The 22,919-nt window shown below is 38.4% G+C and overlaps 2 protein-coding genes across 8 annotated transcripts; one reads left to right on the top strand and one right to left on the bottom strand.

Moving 5' to 3' along the window:
• Nucleotides 1–72: 72 nt before the first annotated feature.
• Nucleotides 73–6,511, top strand: LOC115685280 (3-hydroxyisobutyryl-CoA hydrolase-like protein 2, mitochondrial). The gene is given in 16 exon segments (XM_030610315.2): nt 73–172; nt 175–277; nt 279–450; nt 579–659; nt 822–890; nt 1,065–1,128; nt 1,594–1,673; nt 3,086–3,169; nt 3,963–4,047; nt 4,505–4,590; nt 4,685–4,806; nt 5,439–5,499; nt 5,723–5,821; nt 5,906–6,007; nt 6,166–6,207; nt 6,296–6,511. Coding segments are annotated over 16 exon segments (1,467 nt in total). The 3' UTR covers nt 6,413–6,511.
• An 850-nt stretch (nt 6,512–7,361) lies between these two features.
• Nucleotides 7,362–14,079, bottom strand: LOC115685278 (disease resistance protein L6-like). 7 transcript variants are annotated; one of them, XM_056310563.1, is made up of 9 exons: nt 13,530–14,079; nt 11,930–13,070; nt 11,486–11,767; nt 9,555–11,402; nt 8,499–8,676; nt 8,349–8,405; nt 8,197–8,253; nt 8,045–8,101; nt 7,362–7,949 (listed from the first exon to the last, which is right to left on the bottom strand). In XM_056310563.1, exons 1-9 carry the CDS (start codon nt 14,024–14,026, stop codon nt 7,852–7,854), a joined length of 4,215 nt encoding a protein of 1,404 aa, XP_056166538.1. In that variant the 5' UTR covers nt 14,027–14,079; the 3' UTR covers nt 7,362–7,851. The 7 variants fall into 7 exon arrangements, with proteins under 7 accessions (XP_056166538.1, XP_056166539.1, XP_056166541.1 ...); XM_056310564.1 differs by lacking the exon at nt 8,349–8,405 and having other exon boundaries at nt 8,442–8,676; XM_056310566.1 differs by lacking the exon at nt 8,197–8,253.
• Nucleotides 14,080–22,919: the final 8,840 nt, after the last annotated feature.

Raw genomic sequence — 22,919 nt, 5'->3', positions numbered from 1 at the left:
GGAGGTACCGCAAGAGCTTGATTTCGGCAGGCCTTATCGTCCAGATCATAGACCGGTCCATATAAAGCCCAGATGACAAAAGCCCAATGGAAGTTCTCTCGTTCGATTACGACTCGGACAATAACCTTATTCGAATGGCCGCTTGATCTTTGCTTTGCCGTTCTCTTCTCCTTCGCCTTCTCAGTGTGCACTGTTCAGCGTTCGCTTCTCGTTTTGACGGGATGCTGGAGGGACAGGTTCAGGCATTGCTCCGGAGAAACACCCTTCAAAAACCTTTGTAGGGTGTTCAAACAACAGCAAGAGAAGGAGACAGAGAGAGAGGGAGAGATGCATAGCTTGAAGGGTTTAGCGAGAGCCAGGCGTTCGCTTCGCCAGCTCGGCTCTTTCCCGCACCAGAGAAGTCTGTCCGCTCAGCCCCATTACGCTAGCCACGACGACGTCCAAGACCAGGTCCCTCTCTCTCTCTCTCTCTCTGGGTTTCAATTTGTTCATTTGATGCAGCTTGTCCTGCTAGCCATTTTGATTCGTTTTAGATTGGGTGCTTTTATTTCGATTCATGTATGTTTGTGTGGCGTCAGGTTCTAGTGGATGGAAGAGCCAGCTCAAGAACCGCGATCCTCAACAGACCATCCGCTCTTAATTCTCTCACTACCTCAATGGTTTGGTTCTTCCTCTCTCTCTCTCTCTCCGACCCGAAATAATTTCTCACCAACCCCAATGGGAACGGAAAGCCTTTTCATTTTTCGCGTTTCTTGATACCCGGTTCAGTTTTCTTTTCTGGGATAATTAAAGCTTCAACTTTGTGCTGATGTTTTCCACAGGTGGCCAGGCTGAAGAGGCTCTATGAATCGTGGGAAGAGAATCCAAACGTCGGGTTTGTGTCGATGAAGGTATTACCGGTAGATGCTCTCGTCCAAGAGCTGATAGAATCCAATAGATCCTGGTTTTGTTTTGTCTAGAGTCTAAACAGAAGGAGAAGTGAATTCACATTCCAGGCATTCCTTTTGTTATTGTCAGGGTTCACAGTCTTTGAATTAACATGAACTTTTTTGTCTGATCTGAAGGGTAGTGGCAAAGCTTTCTGCTCCGGTGGAGATGTCGTTACCCTTTATCATTTGCTCACTGAAGGTCGGACGGTGATGAATCCTTTCATTTATTTGGCTTTCTATTTTGGACATTTTTTTCTCTCATGGTTTTTATGTCCTTTTTCTTTGCTATTTATTTTTTTAAGAATTAGAAGTAGAGGATTCGTTCGAGGGCAAGAATATTATATACGTGACAATGTTGGGGTGTTAAATATCAACATGTGAAGGTAATTTTTATAACTGGAGGCGATATGCAATGGTGGATTTGTGGTTGTAGAGAAAAGGTCGGATTAGGAACTAATGTGTTTGAGGGGAACTAAAGATTGAATCAGGTGGGATGTGATAGATAAACTAAGGTGGAAGGTCTGAAATAATGCCCCTCAAGTGCTCTTCAAAGAGCATGCAACTTTGCTATCATCTTCTTTTATTCCCTTGATTATGATCTTTTGGTTCTTTTACTTTTCTTTCCTTATTTTTGTTTCTAACCAAATAGTCAACATACATGCAGGGAACATTGAGGAGTGCAAAACTTTCTTTGATACTTTATATAAGTTTGTTTACGTGCAAGGGACGTATTTGAAACCACATGTGAGTACCTCCTTTTAAAGTTTATAAACTGTTAGCTCTTTGAGATGTAGAATCAGCCTACTGTGTAATGGATAATTTCAGGGCTTGGATTTTCCTCCGAAATTCTCTTGGTTTGTGTAATGACCTCTTGACACAATATATTATTGGCCAGACATCATAGAGTAGGGTATGATTTCTCCTGGCTGGATGAGAAACGGAACTTTCACCCTAAATTCCTATGATTCTGATTAATTATATAGTTGATACTACAAAAATTTCATCTTATAGTTTTTTAATTGATGCTTCAAGTTTTGTGAATAAGTGATTGAAGTATGCTTAAGTGTTAGTTTTCTTGTCATGGATGAAAAGCTTGAATCTCACATCTTGCGGTATTACTGGATTCCAGTGATATGGAGATTGCTAATATCCCTGCAAACTACAACTCATGTACACATGCTGATATAGGGTACTCTTACATTGTGGATCGCTAAAATTGGCAATCCGAACAAAACCAGTTCACTATACAATTAGAAAGCGTTTACGCAAACTTTTGAAATCTTGGAAATAACTTGGATTAGTGATTTTAGTAACGTTAAATTAAATCTTGCTCTAAACTCGTAATCATGGAACAAAAACTGGCAAAAGAAACTTTCTGTGTTACAAAGTGAGTGATGGTGGATGAATCCTTGGAGCTCTATCACGATCTAAATTATTAAAATTATTGAACCTACTAGTTGGATATAGTTCTTCTTAACATGTGATCTACTCCATTCCGCTTCGGCACCATTTTCTGTAGCATAAGCAGTCTAGGTCACTAAGGTGGACATACTTTGTTACTGATAAATCTCAAGAAGATGAGGTACCTCCGCATTGGTGGCATGATCAGTAAAACAATCTTTGACTAATGATCTGCTTGACCACGATCTTTATGTGTAAGGCAATTCATGGTGAGATGAGAGGAGAAAGTAAGTCCTTGTGATTCTTGACATGATTCTTCTTGGAGCAAAAGTAAGTCCTTTTGATGTTTAGCTCTTGTCAACTTATTACTCTATGCTTAATTAAGAAAGAAGAACAATTAAAATCATTTACGTTTCCCTCTTTGTACCTTGAGTCAAATGTAAAGCGAGTGACATTTACTGCAATTGGTTTATAGTAGTCATCTTATAGGCACAGTTTCTTCCATGTCAAGCAGGATTCTGTTTCTAAAGTAATTGCATGATGTACTCCAAGTTACTTTCATTATTTATTTTTTGGCATTTAATATTCTATCAAAATTTTACAGTAAAAACTGCAAGCGTTAACCATTTAGTAGGTGTAATGTCCAATTTCTTGGATTTAATTTTTAGTCAATCAAAGTTGTTTGAATGTCTCAGCGCTTGCGTTAGTTTCAACTTATGAGTCGGTCACTTTTTATTTACTTCACTCTTGGGCAGCTGGCTATTTTGGACGGTGTCACTATGGCAAGTGGAGCTGGGATTTCTCTTCCTGGAATGTTTCGATTAGCAACTGATAAAACTGTATGTGACTTTTCCTTAATACTGATATAAATGTTAACTGCTTTCGTTTATGTGCTCGTTGGGGTTGTGTTTATTCAACTTCCGTTGGCAACATTTAATTTAATGTTGGGATTTCTCTCCAAATCACCAAGCACTTGTGGTTTACTCAATCTTATGATCTAGTTTTTGGTATTTATCGACAATGGTTTGGCAACAAATGCATGAAATTTTCATAGTCCGTCTTTTTGGGACTAAGTTAAATCTGGCAGAACCACTGCAGATCTAACGTGAGGCCGTGACCCTCACCAAGATCTGTTGCAAGGGCTGTGGCCCTTGCCGCTGTGTGCCGAGGGGCGGCTGAGGACCAGGACTGCTTTTCCCTCGTATCTCTCTCACCAGGTGTGTGCCTCTGTGATGGATGGGGGCTGCACCATGCCTAAGCTCTGTGAAGGTCTGGCCACTGTCACCTGAGCCTGGGAGGGTCTGGCCACCCTTGCCGGTGGCTGTCGGTGCGTGACTGCCCTCTATTTGCCAGAGCAAGCTGAAGATGGTTTTCCTTTTTTTCTTTTCTCAATTTTTTTTGTGGAACCACTACTTTATTTTTATGTTTTTTAACTGTGTAATAGCCACGTGGACCCTACGTGGCTGCGTAGATGCCAAGGTGGCATGTTTCAGCCTTGTGACAGCTACTTCACCTTTTTTGTTTAGTTTTTTGATGGAAGGACTAACTTGAACAAACAAACATATAATGCACCTGGTTTCATACGCAGCAATTCTGCAAAGTAAATGCTTGAGCTAATGCTTCCAATTGCAGGTTTTTTCCCATCCAGAGGTTCAAATAGGATTTCATCCAGATGCAGGAGCTTCCTTCCACCTTTCCCGTTTACCTGGCTATCTAGGTACATTGTCTCTGCAAACAAAAGGGAGGTCTTGGCTAAACCGTGTCATGAAATAAGGTGATCATTCACCAAATTTAAAATAGGCCAGAAGGGTCGGATAACATTTAAGCCTCAAAATGTTCTGTTGGTGTCTGTAAACTAGAAGTTCTTCGTAAATGTAATCTTTACAGCATGTGCGAATGTTTTTCTGTATCCATTAGTTCCCTTTTGGCCTGCAGAAATTAGTTTGAAGACCATCCTATGCATTGCGCTAAAGGGAAGCCTTTGTTTGCAATATACTTAATTATTGAAACCATGGAAATCATATTGATGGTTTGTCCTTCTGTTTGTAATGTAAAGCTTATATAGTTTCCACAGTATTGTCTTTGCATGGTTTACTACTCTTTCTCTTTGAATCGCAATTGTCGATAACTAGCGTTAGGATTCTGTCTTAGAATGTGTGGCCTTATTCTTCCAGGGGAATACCTGGCTCTCACGGGGGATAAGCTTAATGGTGCGGAAATGGTTGCCTGTCGCTTGGCTACTCACTATTCACTAAATGCGGTTTGTTTTCAATGCCCCTTTGACTGCTGCTTCAGTGTTTTTACACTACATACCTTGATAATCTATTCTGAGTTACAATTAATGACCTTGACAGAGATTAGCTTTGATTGAAGAGCGTCTTGGTAGACTGACTACCGATGATCCATCTGTTATAGAGACATCCCTTTCACAATATGGTGATCTTGTTTATCCGGACAGGAGGAGTACCATTCATAAGTAATGTTCAACTTTAGTCTACAGCTTCTGGAATCTTTGCAGCATGGTTTTCTTTACATTTATTTTCCTCTGTGTGGATGACCGTATGCTTTTGGATCAATGCGGTATAACTTCACGTTATACATCTGTCTAGGGAACACACTAGAGAAGTTTGTGATGTAGCTAATAAATGATGTACATTGTGAGTAGATTGCATTCTACCACACATAACCTTTTGTATGCACTAGCTATTTTCACACTTTTCTGAGGTTGATTCTGTTTTATCCAAACCTGAGTAGATCTATGAATCAATCATTCTAAATACTTAAAATATACATGATAAGTTATTAGTTATGACATATGATCAGTTGTTGTGCACATTAGAACTGTGCAGGGCACAAGTAAATGTTCCAGATAGCATAGTGATTGCTGCTTTTATGGAAAGAAGTTTCTTCCTTCTCTGTGCAAGTATATTCCTTCATGCGTTTATTAAATAATGAACCTGCATATTTTGTTTTGGTTACTGCCAGCAATTCTTTTGCTTTCTAATCTCTTAAGTTTTATTTCTTGCAGTTATTGAAATGTGTATTGAATAATTTTTTAAATAGGGTATCTTTTTCTTGTTCTCTTACAATATTTTAGTGTTGACTCAGGATTGATGTGATCGATAAATGCTTTAGCCATGACACAGTCGAGGAAATTATACATGCACTGGTAAGTTGGATGGGAGACCCTGAAAAGGACTCTTATGTTTATTGTTGGAAAGTCCATAATGCTTGACATCATACTGGTCTTTGAGATGGTTTGACTGATGTTTTATTTTGCAAGATGCGTGATTTTAGAATTGGCACTGATCAACTGAGAAATGCAATGAGTCAGCATAGATAGTATCCTAGATGTTCTTTTATTAACATCTTATTAAATTGGTGTTGCTTAGGAAATTGAAGAAGCTGACTCTTATGGTGAATGGTGTGCAATGACCCTCAAGAAACTAAGGGAAGCTTCTCCATTGAGCTTAAAAGTCACCTTAAGATCAGTGAGTGACCATTCTTTTGATTTTTTTTGTTGGACATAGATTCCTTCTCCAGACATTTAGTTGGTTATAATTATTACTTTTCAGATTCGCGAAGGCAGATTCCAGACTCTTGATCAATGTTTAACTCGGGAATACCGAATATCCCTTCGTGGAATCTCTGGAGAAGTTTCCAAAGACTTTTGTGAGGTATGCAAATCTTCAACATCTACTGCAATTGTATGATTGAATCTTGTGGTTTTTTTTTTTTTCTCTCCTTATCGTCAGATGATTGTACTCTTTGCCATATGTGGGTTTGCAAAGATATAGTTTATGTTCTGATTAATAGTACTCTTTGCCATCTGTAGGGTGTTCGGGCACGGTTAGTGGATAAGGACTTCGCTCCGAAGGTAAAATTAAGTCCCAATTTTTCCAACCTTACGCATTTTCTCAACTTACATGACAGAAATTATTGTGGGTTTTTCCAACAATGTGCAGTGGGATCCTCCAAGTTTGGAAGAAGTAACCAAGGATATGGTCGACTTTTGTGTCTCCCCACTTATATCCGAGCCTGAGCTAGAACTACCCACTGCCTCGCGAGAACCCTCCATATGACATGTATGAATGCTGATGAGTTTTCACCATCTTCAGTTTTGTTGGTTAGATATTAAACTGTGTGATTTAATTTTATCTCGCATACCCTCGACAGTTCAAGATCTGCTAATCATGTTTTCCTTGTATGCGAAATCTTCCTCCCAAAAATTCCACACAGACAAAGCACCAGCCCAATAAGATGAAAAAGCAACTGTACCATAATCACCAGCTCTCTCTGGTTTGTTGGTTATTTGTTTATGCACTGCTAGTCTTTCTCAATGTTGCTTGGATATTTTGAAATTACACTCCAACAGAGCATTTTAGCACAATATTCTTCTTCGCTGCTTCATTAAAGCTGGAGCAGAGACAATTGCATGTATTTTTCGACGTTGAAATCGAAAGGCATAACTATGAGGCGACTTCCATATATATAAAGGGCAGAGGCCCGGGAATAGGATCCAAAAGTACCAAAAACAGCAAATCCTCCAAGCATAGTGAAATGCTAAAATTACTATGTCAATATGACCTTCACAGATTCTAGAATCTACATGGTTGGTGGAGGGAAATTCATTCAAATTAGTCTTGCAAATAGGTCTTAATTTCCTTGTGAAAAAGGTTTCAAACCTGTACAAAGATCTGTATAGTTGGTGGGGGGAAATACATCCAAACCTACAAAGTTAGGCTAGAGTTAATATGTTCAATGCGCTCTTATCTGTATGACATGAAAGTTGGTTACAATTATAATAGCAGTGATTTGATAAGTGAGTTTGAATCTTCCTATTTTGGTAAGTTGTTCTTGGTTCCCAAGTGGGCATGAGAAACAAGCCAAGAGAAAGCTTGATATCAGGGTCCTTAGAGCTCATGGCCACAAGTGAAATCCTTTCTCTGGCTTCCTTGCTACGATCAAACAATTCATGAGCAATTTAGCAAATATCGAAGGACTACCGGATTATCAACTCTGGAGACAGGATTCCCTTGTCAATGAAAAGTGCATACTAGATGATGAAACTTTTATTACAAAATGCACCGAGTCCATTTTTAGAAACTCGCTGCCTCCAATATCAAGCAGCTTCTAGTAAACCTTGGCCAATGAATGTTTATAGAGATCACTGCTAACCAGCCACCTAATCATTGCTTGACAATGCCAACACCAATCAGCAGCCTGTCAGTGCGTCCGTTGGTTTATCACATGCCGTCCAAGGTTGAAGAAACTGTCTCACGCAAGCGTAGAGGAAATTCCTATGCAATCTGAGTTCTTGTTTCTGGAACACTTAGTCCCTCAACTGTAGTTGCCTTGGAGATTGATCAAGAGGAGTCTGAAAATTGTCTTTTGAAGCCATCACTTGGCTCTTCAATCAACCAAATGACGAGACTTGACTAAGCCCTTCCATGTCCACGAATTCCGAATTAACCTTAAAATGCTTTTTCCATTTCAAACTCCAAAGAATCCAGCGTAACTGCTAGGAAAGATCGCGGTTGCAGATACATTCCAATATGCTCACCAAGCATGTCTTGAACCTATCACAAAATGTTCTTGGTGGCGCAAGTTCGTCAAGACCTGCAAAAACAGGTTGTGAGTAAGTTCAATATGTACATCTTTAGTCTGTGACTTGATAATAGTATATCAAAACATAAACAATAGTGGTGATATACTTAAAGGGTTCGAGTCTTGCTCCGTCGTCTGATTTTGCTTTCCAGGTTTGTCAAGACCTGCAAAAATAGGTTATCATTGAGTTCAATATATACCTCTTCAGTCTGTGACTTTATAACAGTAGATTGAAACATAGACAGTAGTGGTGATATACGTAAATAGTTCAAGTCTTGCTCCGTCGTTTGATTTTGCTTTCCACATTTGTCAAGACCTACAAAAACAGGTTGTGATTAAGTACAATATATACCTCTTCAATCATTGACTTGATGACAGTAGATCGAAACATAGACAATAGTGATGATATACTTAAAGAGTTTGAGTCTTGCTCTGTTGTTTGATTTTGCTTTCCACGTTCGTCAAGACCTGCAAAAACAGGTTGTGATTAAATTCAATGTATACCTCCAGTCTTTGACTTGATGACAGTAGATCGAAACATAGACAATAGTGGTGATATACTTAAAGGGTTCAAGTCTTGCTCCGTCGTCTGATTTTGATTTCGAGGCAGAGTCCGTTCTCCAACATTGTCAATGGGAGGCTCTTCGCTAATTTCATGATCCCGAGAACTTGCAGATGGATGTAACTGAAGCTGAAGCTCATTGGGCTCTTTGGCGTCCCCTTCCATTTTAGCCTCCTCCTACATGAAAAATAAGATTTTCTTTAGCCAGTATTGTAGGTGAGAAAATGCAGTTGTAATCAAATAAATCTTTTTCTTAACATTGCTTTCTCTATTTTCACAAACAAGGGTACAACAAACTCATGGCTCCTATGTGCTAGACATCATGAGTCTATATACTCCTGAATGATGATGATTCAGTAGTCCATGCAGTGTAAAATCTTCCATTTTCTCCCTTCAAAGTCGGTTTTTCTTTTCCAAATTAAGTTCCTCTACGAAGCACCTTATGACCTTCCATATCCCTCAGAATGTCCAGAAGTGAAAATCTCTTAACCTTGAATTTCTTACATTCAGTTGACTGAAGTTGAATGTATTTCTGAAAGAAGCAAAAGGAAAAGACAGTATTACTACAGGAAACTAAAATAAATATGCACTACATGAAACATGACATCTATATCCAGTCTACGAGTTCAAAGTTCCGTTTTCGTGTCTGTATAAACAGAAATTGCAGATAAAGTCAATGAATGGAAGAATATGACCAAAGAGAGGGGGCCAAAGAAAATGGAAAGGAAAGCGCGATGCCATCGCCTGTATCAGATTTCTCCTCTCATATGGCGACTTTTAGTTTGTTATGGTAGGGAAAATTTGAGAGTCCTAGACATTTGCAAGTGAAGAAATGATTCTATAGACTGGTTGAAGGCTGTTATAATTTTTGGTAAATTTACATTGTTGATTCAATTCTTGAACATTCTATAAATTTATCTGAAATACGATAGGTGTGTGCAGTGGCGTGCTTCTAACTAATTATGTTAGAATAAGTTGCAGAAAAGAAATTTACATCTAGTCGCAATTTTGGTGAAATTCTTTGGCCTTATGATAAAATCCTGGTGGAGGCTCACCTTGTTTGTCTCTGGTTGAGGCGCACCTTGTTGGGCCGTCCTTTTGTAATGCCTGAAAGGAATAAAAGTACCTCGTGATAAAGTGTTAAGCGACTCCCTGCACCCTCTGACTAGTATTCGGCAATTATCAGGTATTTTCAAGTTCGATATGTCGAGCAATGTTTCCAGTGAAGGACAATCGTAGACAACCAACTCAGTCAAAAACTCTAGTTCGTTAACGCCCTTGACAACCCGCAGCTTAGAGCACTCATGGATTTCCAAATAATGAAGGTTCTTCGAGTTTGATAACTCGATGACTTGAATCTCAAGTAGGTTTTTGCAACGCACCACTATAAGTGTTTTTAGTTTCTTCAAGGCATTGGGAAGAAGAAGTACTCCTGGTGCAAAATAGGTTGACTCACTCGAAGAAGACTCTGATTGATCGAGGACACCGAGAGATCCTACCTCACCGCAAAATACTATCCTTTCAATTGACCCGCAGTCTCCAATATATAAGTCCTCCAGTGATGCCGACATACCAAGAAACTGAATCTCAATCAAATTAGGGCAATCATATAATCCCAGTTGCGTTAAGCTAGATGGTATAGATAAGCTCTGAAGGGAACACTCGTGCAAACGTAAGTGCCGCAATTGCAAAAGACCGTTGAATTGAATTTCTTGCAACCGCGAGAAACCACGCGTCAAAATTGACAGAATTTTCAAGTTGGACAGTGGCGATCCTGTTGAGCTGAAATTGTCAAGTTCTAAAGGAAGTAAAGAAGGCCGTGGCTGCTCGAGGGGGTGCGGATGTAGACCACACAAGTCAAGATCTTCTAGAAGAGAAAGGGGACCCAACCTTGTAGGCGGTACAACGACATTGAGAAGAGTCAAATCCAATTTCTTTAGTTTGGATAGCCCTCCAATCCACCCCAAGTCACATGTGTGCATTATGTTTGATGATTTTCGATTATAAAAGCAATCGGATAGGACCAACTCTACCAGATTGGTAAGCCTCGAGAGATTTGGGATTACCTTCAGTGAGTAAGACAGAATATATAAACGGACTAAACTCGTTGGAAGCTCAGGCAACTCTGTAATCTCATGACACCCTTTTAAGTCAAGTGTTGAGAGGTGAGAAAGCTTGTTGATTGTTCCCGAAACTCCAGAGATACTGGTGTTACATAAATTTAGGACTCTTAGAGAGGATAGATTTCCTATTTCATAAGGAATTTCGCCTACCAACTCTCTCCGATGACCAAAATCAAGCTCTTCTAGTTTGTCCAACATTCCGATATCTTTGGGTAACTTCCATCGATTTGAATTTGATTCCTCATACGTGTAATGTGACAAATTCAGAGTGCACAATGATTTTAATTTTCCAATGGAATCCGGAAGTTGTTTAATCATAGTGCCTTCCAAACAAAGATGTCGCAGTTCCACCAACCCTTCAATTTCGTCTGGAATTTCAGTGATTGCTAAGCGTTGTAGGTTGAGATCTGACAAACACCGCAGCTTTCCGATGGAATCCGGCAGGCTTGTAATTCTCGTATTTGAAAGGTCCAACTTCCTTAATGATGCTAATTTGCCGATAGAGGTGGGGAGTCCGCGCACTTTGTAGCATCTCTGCAAAGAGAAGCGCTCAAGCTTCACTAGCCCTCCAATTTCATCAGGCACTCGTTCAACGAGCTTACAATTAGTGATATTCAAGTCGCGCAAGCACGTTAGCTTTCCAATGGAGTTGTTGATTTCCCTCAGCTCCCAACAATAATCAAAAGTCAACCTCTCTAAAGTCAGGCATTTCGACAAGTCTGGAGTTCTAGTAATGCGATGACAATCTACAAGAGATAGACTTTTAAGTTTGGTTGCCATCTGCAAAACGGAAGAATAAACGTTACAAAAAGAAGCCAAATAATGTACGAGACAACTGTCATAAATTGAGATGGAAACCATACCTTAATTAAGTCCCATACTTTCGAATCATCTGTGAAGTGATTGTCAAAAAGTTCAAGGACAACTAAATTCTTTGAATGCATACTAGCCACACTACAATCTGGTAGGGGAGAAGACCAGGACATCCATCTCAACTCTGGTAGACGAATGATGGAATCCCCAAGAAATGTCCCATTGGATAATCTCAGGAACGCCAAACTCTCGAACCTTTCAATTTCTTCGTTTCTAATTGAGATATGAGAATTGCTTTGCCGTAGATCAATCGCTTTAACCTTTTTCTTCCTCTGCCAATAAAAAATTGCAGTGATTAGTCGAAGTTTGTCGGTAACTAGTAATTTTATTCATCACTTGAATGAATGAAATGGAAGAAAAAAATCATGAGCAGAAAGTTGAATCCTCAAATGCAGGATGTCGCTTTTTTCATTTGAACCTAATAGTTGTCTTACCTTGTCGGTTGTTATGAAATCAAGGACCTCCTCGCTAGTCCACAGCCTACTCTGCTCCCCAAGATTTTGACGACTTTCTCGACGAACAATTTCTCGTCCCAGGTCTCTCAGTTGGTCATGCATCCAAAATTTGTTGTTATCTTTTATCTTTATCAAGGACATTCTAACAAGGTCCTCAATTTCAGGATGAAATTCACAAGCCTCCCACATGTAATTGGCATTAGTAATATCCGCATTGATCAAAAAGCATGCGACATCAAGAAAAATTTCGCGCTGATAATCATTTAGGGCGTCATAGCTAATCATCAACTTCTTTTGTACATCTTCATGTGGTATATCCTTTAACTTGTCTAATGATTTCTCCCATCTCGCTTTGGACTCTCCACAAAGTAACGAACCTATAACTTCAAGAGCCAAAGGAAGGCCCCCGGTAGTGGAGACAATATCTCTTGAGAGGTGGTCAAAATCCTCTGCCAGAGGGCCTTCAAGAAACGCATGCCTCTTGAAAAGTTGAAGTGCATGGTCAAAATTCATCTCCTTCATTTCATAAGGCAGAATTTGGAGTGCATGGCCAGAATTCTTCTCCTTCATTTGACGAGCCATTCTTTGCCTAATAATCTTCAGCACACTTGTGTTCCTAGTGGTGATAATTATTCTTGTTCCGGGATGCAACCGACCTTGTCCCATTAGATTCTCAATTTGTTCTTTCTCATCCACGTCATCAAGAATAATGAGAACTTTCTTACTGACAAGTGTTGCCTCTATCGTCTCCCTTCCGTGATCAACTCCACTAATAATTTCTGCTGCACTAGAACTATCAATTTCTGTTAGTAACTTCTTCTGCAACCAGACTAAACCCTCCTTCTTTGACATTTCTCGAACATCGTCAAGGAAGGCGCAACACTTTCCAAAGCGAGAAGAAAGTTCATTGTAGATAAGCCGGGCTAGAGTGGTTTTACCGATACCCCCCATTCCATGAAGTCCGACCAGCCTCACTTCATCACTACAGTCAACACCTAACAATTCGAGAACTTTTGCCACTCGATCATCAAGTCCAACTAAATCTTTAGTCACAAACTTATGTTTTCTCTTCAGCCCATGCAAAACCTCTTTAACTACCAAGTCCACAAGTTCCGCTTGGCTGCCATAAATAGAAGCCAGTTCATTAGTTACAAAAGCTATATTGATAGTACAGATTAACATTTTTTTTTTTTTTGGTAACCCGGGAATCCCCGCACGGCCGACAGCCGAGGAGATAAATTCGGGGTGACGCTAGCGCAAGACCCACCACCACGACGTCACGCTTAAGAATTCCTAACACCAGCGCTGGGATTCGAACTCCTACCCTTCGTGGGGGAGGGAAGCCCAAAGTCAGCGCAGCCGCTGAGGGCGGTGATTAATACAGATTAACATGTACGCCTCTAAATCCAAAAAACGGTGTACTACTTTATTTACCCTTAATAACTCTTGCATATGATTGTACTTGATTTTTTTTTTTTTTTAAGATGTGAAGATTTGCTAATTTATTTATTTCCCAACGTTCCTTGTATTGGACGGGCTTGATTCTAGAGCTAGAAAGGCAGGGATCTTTAGAGCTTACCTTTTACATTTTGGCAGCACCCAGCCCTTGATTTTGTCGACCTTCTTAAGAGCCTCCTCCCAGGATTCTACTTTGTGACGAGGTAACTTCTTCTTGTGTTCATCTATGGCCGTTCTGTATACTGGGGTTTTAAGGTCAACGTCATCTGGCTCCACATCGTAAAAAATAGGTAGAATCTTTTTCTCCTTTGACTTGGATGTGTTGTCTACCATCCTTGCGAGCTCACGAAGACACCATTTGCTATCAGCATAATTTCTTGAGAAGATGGGTATGTAGATCTGGGAGTTGTCGATTGCTTGCAGAAGCTCTCCACCGATTTCTTCGCCGACTCGAAGTTCTTCCTCGTCTATGAAGGCACGAATAGAATTACGTACCAAGTCTTGATGAAGGAAGCTGGTGAATCCAAATCGAGTATCTCCGCCACGGAAATTCAAGAAAACTTGATACTCGGCTCCCCTTGCGTTGCTGCTACTCGTTCCAGCGTCTGAGTTCGCCATAGGAGCTTCACTTTGCAAATTAAGGTCTCTCTCTCTATTCTCTCTATCTTCTCTCTCTCTCTCTCTCTCTCTGAATGTTCCTCGCTAGCATCAAGATAAAATCAAAGGTGAGTTTTGATCTGGACCTCGCTTGACTTTCTGCAGTAAACGTGTAAAATAAATAACAAATAAAGCTGGTAAATAAATAGAAAATCTATATTTTCACTAAAGTGAAACAAAAGATACAGAGGGTACTTGAAAACTCGTTGATCTAGTCGTCGTGGATCCCCCAATCTGCAATAAGCGAGTACAACATTTGGGCAACGCGCGCGCGCACGCGCTCCGCGAGCGTGTGAGTGTGTGGCGCGCGAGGACCGAGTTAAGAGAGAGATGTCAGCCTGTCAGGTCACGAGGACGCACAGCTGATAAGGATGAAAGAAAAGACAAAAAAGAGTGGGCTCCACGAAAATTGATTAGATGAAAATATATATATTTGGTTTTTATAATGGGACTTGCCTATCAATAAAGAGAGAAAATTAAATTAGAATAATGTACTGGATCTATAAAGTGATCCCCATTTTAATAAAGTTGGAAAACAGAAAAGAAAATTCAATTTTCACTTAAGACTCCCTTTATTAAGGGCGTGTAAGACGGATCAATCGAATTGGAGATTGCACGGACCGGACCGGATCGATCGATTTTGTGCGATTTCAGAAAGTGTCGGTGCGGTTCCCGATTTCAGGATGGGAATCGGACCAACTATATATATATATATTATATATATTTTATTCCTTCAAAAAATTAAGTAAAATAAAGTTGATCTGTGAAACCTTAATTTCGCTTCAGTCCTTGACAATCGACTTCTCGTCCTCCCTTCTGAAATTCTCGCCAGCATCGGTTCGTCGTTTGCCGTCTGCGGTCATCTCTCCTTTGGCTCGTCCATCGTCTGCAGTCGTCTCTCCTTTGTCCCGTCGTCTCTTCTTTCCCACGTTTTGTCGTTGCGAGCTTCAACTTGCGCTCGTTTTTTGGTTCCATTTTTCAATATGAGGATCATTACTAATGTTTGATCATTTATAGTTGCAAAATAATCCTTATTTCTCGATGATTGAAGTGTTTAGTTTGTCATCGATGTCTTCTTCTTTTAATTGCTGAGATTATGCAAGATTAATGTCGCTACATGGATCCTTCTGACCTTTCTTAAACCACTCTTTTCTTGTCCCTTCACTTCGGCACCATTTGAGTTCAGGCCAAACATTTCAAGAAAGATTGCCGTTTGATCTCTCATCTCCCTCGGTGGTGGAAACTTTGGTGGAAACAACATGATCCTTTAATTTTTTGTTAAGTTGTTCATGCGCATCTTCTTCACATTCAGCAAAGACAGGTCCCAAGGAGCTTGATGATTTTTCTCAATGTAATATGATCAACTCTTTCCACAGATTTGTTCAGGTTTCATGTCATCTGTTTGCAAAAAAAATAAGTTTGGTAGATATTTCATTTGCTTAATGCTAAGGACAGAAAGAAGTTTTAGAACAGCAAGCACTTTTATGTGACTAGTTACATTGAACTGAATCGGATCGGACTCGTCGGTTCCTAGTTTTGAGAACCGATCCTCCCGGTCCAATTCCCTGTTCCTAGGTGGAACCGGACCATACCAGGAACCGATCACCCATACCCTTTATTTCTCAAAAATAAAGAAAATTATAAATATATTTCTAAAAATAATCGTATTTATTGCTTATAAAAATGGATGAACTAAAAATATTTTTGATCATGCATGGCAATGTTTACATATAAATTGTTATTGATAATGAAAACTTTTTCATTAACTATTAAAAGTACAAAAGTTCTCTCACTAAATGTTAATCAATGACTGCTTTTTTAATTATTTGGGTATATATTGTTCCAATATTGGATCCTAACAGATTCTCATAAAACCACGTTGAAAATCACATTTTATCAATCACATTTTTGTTATATAGCCCAGTGAACCTCATTAATTATGTAGTATTGAATACAAAATATAATTAATGCTCTATTTGTTTGTCAGAAAATAAATGATTTGAAAAATATTTTTTTAAAAAAAAATGATCTCTTGAAATAATTAGTCAATGAAATACGTTTTCATTATCGACAATAATTTATGTCTAATTTTTTCCGTAGATGATGAAAATATTTTCCGATCATATTTAGAAAGATCTTTTATAAATCATTTATTTTTTATGAAATAAATAGAGCCTAAATAATTTAATATTCGTTAAGAATGATAGTGTAAATTATCATACATCTGTCGTGCGCCTAATTCACATGCAAAGTTTCTTTCATTGACTATTAACATGAGGTTTTCTACGATGAAGAAGTAATAATGGTTTTGTCATAGTTATGGTATCTGCGGATTGCGCACACGTACTTATAGATGGAACTTTTTTTTTTTTGGGAATTTGTAAAAGTCTTCAAGAAACAATTTTTTTATTGATTAAACTAATTCCTTTGCGGACAACGTGAGTTGGGAACTGAATATTCTTCACGATTATTTTTCTCATTGCAACTGCCCAGTCTCGTTACTTTTTTTTTTTTTGGATAACCGAGGTGTCCGAGCCAGCTTACGCACACCTCGACTATTCTTCGGGAGAGACTAGCACAGCAACCCACCGCCATGGCCCCCTACTTAAATCACAAGTGCTCAGCTGGGGAATCGAACCTGGGACTAGTGCGCCTAACCACATAATCTCAAGTACACCCTAACCAACTGAGCTACCCATGGGTGGGTCAGTCTCATTACTTTGGACTTTGCATTTCGAGAGAAAACCTGTCCGAGTCCGAGTAGATTTTGCAATTATAAAGGTTGCTAGATAGAACATATATATCTATTTATAATATTTAAAACCAGAGAATGTCCAGCTTCCATTGATAAAAAAAAACCTTAACGAAAGTTTCAAGTAATCTTTACGTTTGGGTCTTCAACACACACAACTGATACACTAGTTGTGTTACATTAAAACAATCCTAAGAAAATCATAAAATATTGTTAAATCATTTTAAAGCAAAATTTTAGTGTTTGTTCCTCAATCATCATCTTCTTGTTTAATTTCGCTTCTTTTCTGTGGTGAGTCTAATTAATGCTCATGATTATTATTTATGGTCTCACCTGTAGCTATTATTAGGCCTGTCAAACGGGTGGGTCTAGTAGGATTGAAAATGGTCATACCTAAATTGATCAATTTAACCCGTTTTGACCCATTTTCATGCAATATAATCTAGTGATATACACCAGACCTAATCCATACCCGACCAATATTGACACAATTCGGGAAAAATCATACCCAAACTGAGATGAGAGCACGGAGTGAGTGAGCGAGAGATCAAGTGAGGGCAAGAGAGAATAAAGAGAGAAAAATAGAGATGAGTTAGATCTAAGTAAGTTGTGAACCCATTTATTGAATATAACTAATCAATATAACAACTCAGCCCATCAAATATGGGTTAAGAAATAAGTTGATGATCCATTTTGACAAGTCTAGTTGTTATTTTATTTGTATATCTCTCTCAAACTTATAAATATAATGGAAGGCTAACATTGAGACCATAATCACAATGAATTTCTCGGTCTCTTTAAAGATGTTGTGCTTCGTTATCTAAGAAAGCTTCGCTCACACGACAGGACCAACTGCACCATGCTTCTACCACTTCAATTCGTCAGTAGTCATGGACGAGGACACTAAAGGACAAAGGCAAATAATAATGCAAATTTTGTTCCAATGTTACCGTAAAGGACAAAGCAAAATGCAAGGGAATAACACATATGAAGTGACAAATAAGAATTCTTAATGTCATAAAGGAAAAGAAAAATAACAAAAATCGCTGTTCAAGAGCTATTTCGTCTTCTCCCCAATCGCTTTATTATTTGTTTTGGCTCCTGAAATAAAACAATTTTCCAGCAAATAGGTAAATCGATTGAAAACATAAAAAATTTGACTCCCGTTATTGGAGGGGGGATAATTACTGCACGTGTAATTTCCGCGGCATTGCGCGGAAGGTGCGGGGAACCTGACGAGCAATACTCACGTGTTCACATGCACACCGACACATACTCACGTGTCTCCTGGTCCTTGGCGCTTTGAGATCCTGCATGACTTTACTTGATTTGCTTTTTGTATTGATAAAAAAATAAACAGAACAGAAAGCCGACGTGCAATAGAGATGCTCCCTGCTTGAGTTGGCAATCAATGAATACTAATCATATTCTCCACCAACCAATTTCGATTAAAAATATAGATTGCCATAACGCCTAGTCTTTCTTCGCAGGACGGTTGCGCAGGGCCGGTAGCTGTCCCATCCCATCTATAATATCACCAGGGAACAAACAAATTGGACCCCACATCTAAATTTGCACCGTCTGCGTCCGAATAGATTTGTCAATCGCAAATGTTGCTAGACTCAATGATCATCATCACGAAAAAAGAATTATATAGAATACTTTTATCACTGCCGTGATCTCCACTGATCCTAAGCCTTGGACATTTTATGGATAATGGTATAAATAATTTCTAAATTTTGATTTAATGTAAAAAGTGATTTATAAATTTTTAATTTATTTAATATGATTCCTGCACTTTAGGCCAATGCTCAATGTGGTTCATAAACTTTTAATTTATTCAATATGATCTCTGAATTTTTTATAAATGTTCTATGAAAATGTTCGATTTAGTCTTTTCATTAATTTAACATCATGGATAATATTAAACATTTTCATACAGTTTATGGATTAAATTGAACATATACAAAAAATTTAAATTCTATATTGAATAAATTAATAATTTAAAAATCCCATTACATATTAAATTAAAATTCTAAAATTATATTTAAAAAATTAAAAATTTAAGGATCATACTCTTTACGTCATTTTCCCGACATTATATCACCAACATAACAACGCACTCTACTGTGCGTGCATGCTTTCTTGCCATCCAACGGTGCAAGACTCTTCGTGCCGATCGAACCGCTGCGATGCATGCTGCGCGGAAAGGGCAAATTATCGCGCGCCTGATTTCCTCAGCAGTAAAGCGGGAGGGGAGGAGGCGCGTGGAACTGGAACCTCTGCAGGTGACTTTTTGACTTTGACCTGCTCTTTTTCTATTAGTAAAAGAAAACAGAAAAAGAGAACCAACGCGCATTGCTCCTGGTTGGTAATCATACTCTCCACCGCTAACTAATTTAATCAAAAAAATTAGATTCCCTCTTTTTTCGCTGGCGCATGTTTACGCCTGATGATGAAGGCACGTGCGTTAGCATAAAAGTAGTGAAGCGGAAACTTCAAACTTATTTCATTAGGAAATCGCCAGATGACCGCTAAATTCATAGGTGCAGTCATCTCGTAATCGCCGTTTAAGGTGGATTGAATATTAAATCCGGTTATTTAAATAGACAGTACCCCGAGCGAGTCAATTTACGAATCCGGCGCGTACAATCTAGCCCATCAAATATGAGTTAAAAAATAAGTTAATGACCCATTTTAACAGATTTAGTTATTGCTTTACTTGTATATTTCTCTCAAACTTGTGAATATATTGAAGGCTACCATCGAGACCACAATCACGACAAATTCCCCAGGCTCATTAATGGTGTTATTCTTCAGTATCTAAGAAGGCTTCGCCGACACGACAGGACCAACTACACCACGCTTCTACCTCTTCAATTCGTCAATAGTCATGGCCAAGGACACTGAAGGACCAAGGCAAATACTGATACAAATTTTGTTCCAAATGTTACTGTAGAGGACGAAGCAAAGTGCAACGGAATATAATAGTGTGCACATATGCAGTGAAAAGTAAGAATTCTTAATGCCATAAAAGGAAAAGAAAAATAACAAAAATCGCATTTCAACAGCTATTTTGTCTTTCTCCCCAAGCACTGTATTATTCGTTTGATGACATGCAACAATTGATGAGCGTATCAGTTTGATAGTTTACCGATTTGTAATTTTTCGTGATATTAATTCAATTTAATAGAAATTAATAGAGGGTAAATTTATCATAAATATTTATCAGTTTAAAATTTTTTATGATAAATAAATTAATGTGGGATAAATTTATCACGAATATATTAATTTAAAATTATAAATTTGTCAAAAGAGAAAACTAACGAGCAATAGAGATGGCCCCAGTCGGCAAGCATATTCTTTACCAACTAATTTCAATTAAAATATAGGTTCCGACAATCCCTTGTCTCTTTTTGGCAGGATGCATGTGCATGGTCGATCGCTATCCCATCCCATCTGTGATATCACGTGGGACTAAAAAAATTGGACCCACATCTGAATTTGCACTGTTCGAGTCCGACTAGAAATTTTCAATCGTAAATGTGGCCAGGACCAATATATCTTCTCAGTCATGAAAAACCTTAACCCAAATTGCGCTGCGCTCTTGCCATCCAATGGTCCAAGACTCTTCGTGCCAATGGAACGGATGCTATACAATAATTGCACGCGCGATTTCCTGCAGCAGCATGCGGGGAGGTACACGATGTAACGCAAGGTAGACTCCCGGTCTCACTTGAATTCCTTAGGGCCTTTGGCAGCAACTACTTTCCCTTGATATTTTCTGGAAAGGTCACATCAAGCACGGTCGAGGGTCTCGTGGCAAAGCAGCAACCAACCACTGCTCTGAAACCTTGAAACTCAGCCATAAGTACAAGTACAAAGGTTGCTGTTTGAGGTCACTAATAACCTCAAAGCAATAATGGGATCCAAGGACAAAAGTCCCCAGTTGCGATGTTTTGTTACTTTCTCGAACGAAGGAACGATCAATTATTTGTCAGAATTACCTGCCAAACTCCCGAATAAAAGGAGCGAAAAGCATGCTATAAATATCATGATTTTTATAGGATGCTTATTTGAATATCATAATTTTTTTTTTGAAAATTTGAATGTAATGTCATATAAACTTTTAAATTGATTACTTTTTTTGCAAGTACCATATTACATTAAATTTCCAGCATTTTGGTGAACATTTGTTAAAAGTTATGGTACTTAAGTAATCGATTGAAAGTACAAATTAATGATTTTTAGAAGTTATGGCACTTGAGTGATTGAAAAAAAGTTATACTTTTCAAGTAAGCACCGTACGAAAATTATAACACTTGTAATGTCATTATCCCAAGTTCAGAATTTGATTTTTTGTTTATTTGTATGATTAAAAGCAAAGAAACAACCTTTCATATACCATTGCAGTTAAAATATTATTTGAAATGTCAAGATTTTATGAAAATTTTATCCGCCAATTTACATGTTGACATTCCAATGTTGTAAGAGTTTCAGGTATTGGAAATTAGAAAAAAAAGCCAAAGTGTGTGTCTATAGAATATAAATTAGAAAACTAGTAATATGTGAAATTGCTTTTTGAGTGTCAAAAATGTGCTCGAGTTTCGCCGCTTTCGCCTATTAATATAGTTTAGGGTTAATATCACGAAAAATTTAAACTGGTATATCTATGATAAATTTATCCCAAACTAATTTTTTGATCATAAAAAACCTCAAACTGGTACACTTGTGACAGACTTACTCTAAACTAATTTTGTGACCACCAAAAACTCCAAACTAGTACATTTGTGATAAATTTACCCTCCGTTAAATTGGATTAATGTAACGACCCGGTCCGACGAGGGCGGGGAGTGGTTGCCGGGGCCAGAGGGCCTGGACAAGGAGCGGCTCTTGGCAGGCTTCTAGGATGGCAAGGGGAGGCATGTCTCTTGTCCCACATTGCCTAGGGGGGAGTCCTGGGCTAGTTTATAAGGGCTTGGGAAGCCTTAACTTGCAAGAGGCCTTTTTTGGGGGTAGTATGGATTGCCCTCGGAGGAACAAAACCGTGAGGACTTAGTGTCCAAAGTGGACAATATCTTGCGAGTGGGACTCAGGTCGTTACAACTAATATCACGAAAAATCACAAAATAGTATACAAAACCCCAAACTAGTATACCCGTCAACTGCCACGTGTCATCTAACTTAGAAATTTGATGGTAAAATTTAACAGAAACTAAAAGAGGATAAGATTGTCACAGATGTACCAGTTTGGAGTTTTTCATGGTCAAAAAATTAGTTTGTGATACATTTGTCATAAGTGTACTAGTTTAAGGTTTTTCGTGATATTAATCCTACAGTTTAATAGCAACTATATTCATCTGTTTTTCATTCTTCGATTTTAATTTCCTCTCAATTGGAGAAGAGAGATTGAGCCGTAACCAATTTTATTGCAGGAAAAGACATGTATGGACGGCAAATTTCGGAGAATAAACTGAATGCCAAGATGCCAAACAATCTAGCTAAGAGTTTTTCCTAAAAAATATAATAAAATAAATCGATCAGAAATGAAACCGCGAAACTCACAACGCACATTAAAAGCACTATGTATTCTTTTTTGTATCATTAGATTATATCTCTATACATAATAGCTTTATCGAAGAGAGTAATTTTCAAGAAAACTTATAATTTTCATATTGTTGAATAAATTTCTGGTTTAATTGTTAAGTAAAATTAAGAAAAAATTGAACATAAACAGCTTTTGAACAATGTCCTGTATTTATAAACTTTTATCTTTGTTGTACATATCACCACCAAACTCTTTTCTATTAGTTGTCTTTCATATACACATGAAGAGATGATCGGAAGCAACAAAAACGGACCCCCTTTAAAGGTTTTCCAAAATAAACCCCAATTACTTTCCCGGTTACGAAATAGGTTTCAAACCTGTACAAAGATCTATATAGTTGGTGGGGGAAAATACATCCAAACCTGCAAAGTTAGGCTAGAATCAATGTGTTCAATGCACTTTTATCTGTCGGACATGATAGTAGGTTCAAAAGCCGCAAAAGTGATCTCTTAAGAGAGTTTGAATCTTCCTATTTCGTCTAAGTTGTTCTTGGT

The sequence above is a fragment of the Syzygium oleosum genome, unplaced genomic scaffold, assembly GCF_021117445.2.
Source record: "Syzygium oleosum isolate NSW1041296 unplaced genomic scaffold, Sole_v2.1 Sole_v2.04, whole genome shotgun sequence".
Taxonomy (NCBI): Eukaryota; Viridiplantae; Streptophyta; class Magnoliopsida; order Myrtales; family Myrtaceae; genus Syzygium; species Syzygium oleosum.
Note: the sequence above shows the minus strand (reverse complement) of the source record. Positions and strands in the feature narration are given on the sequence as shown.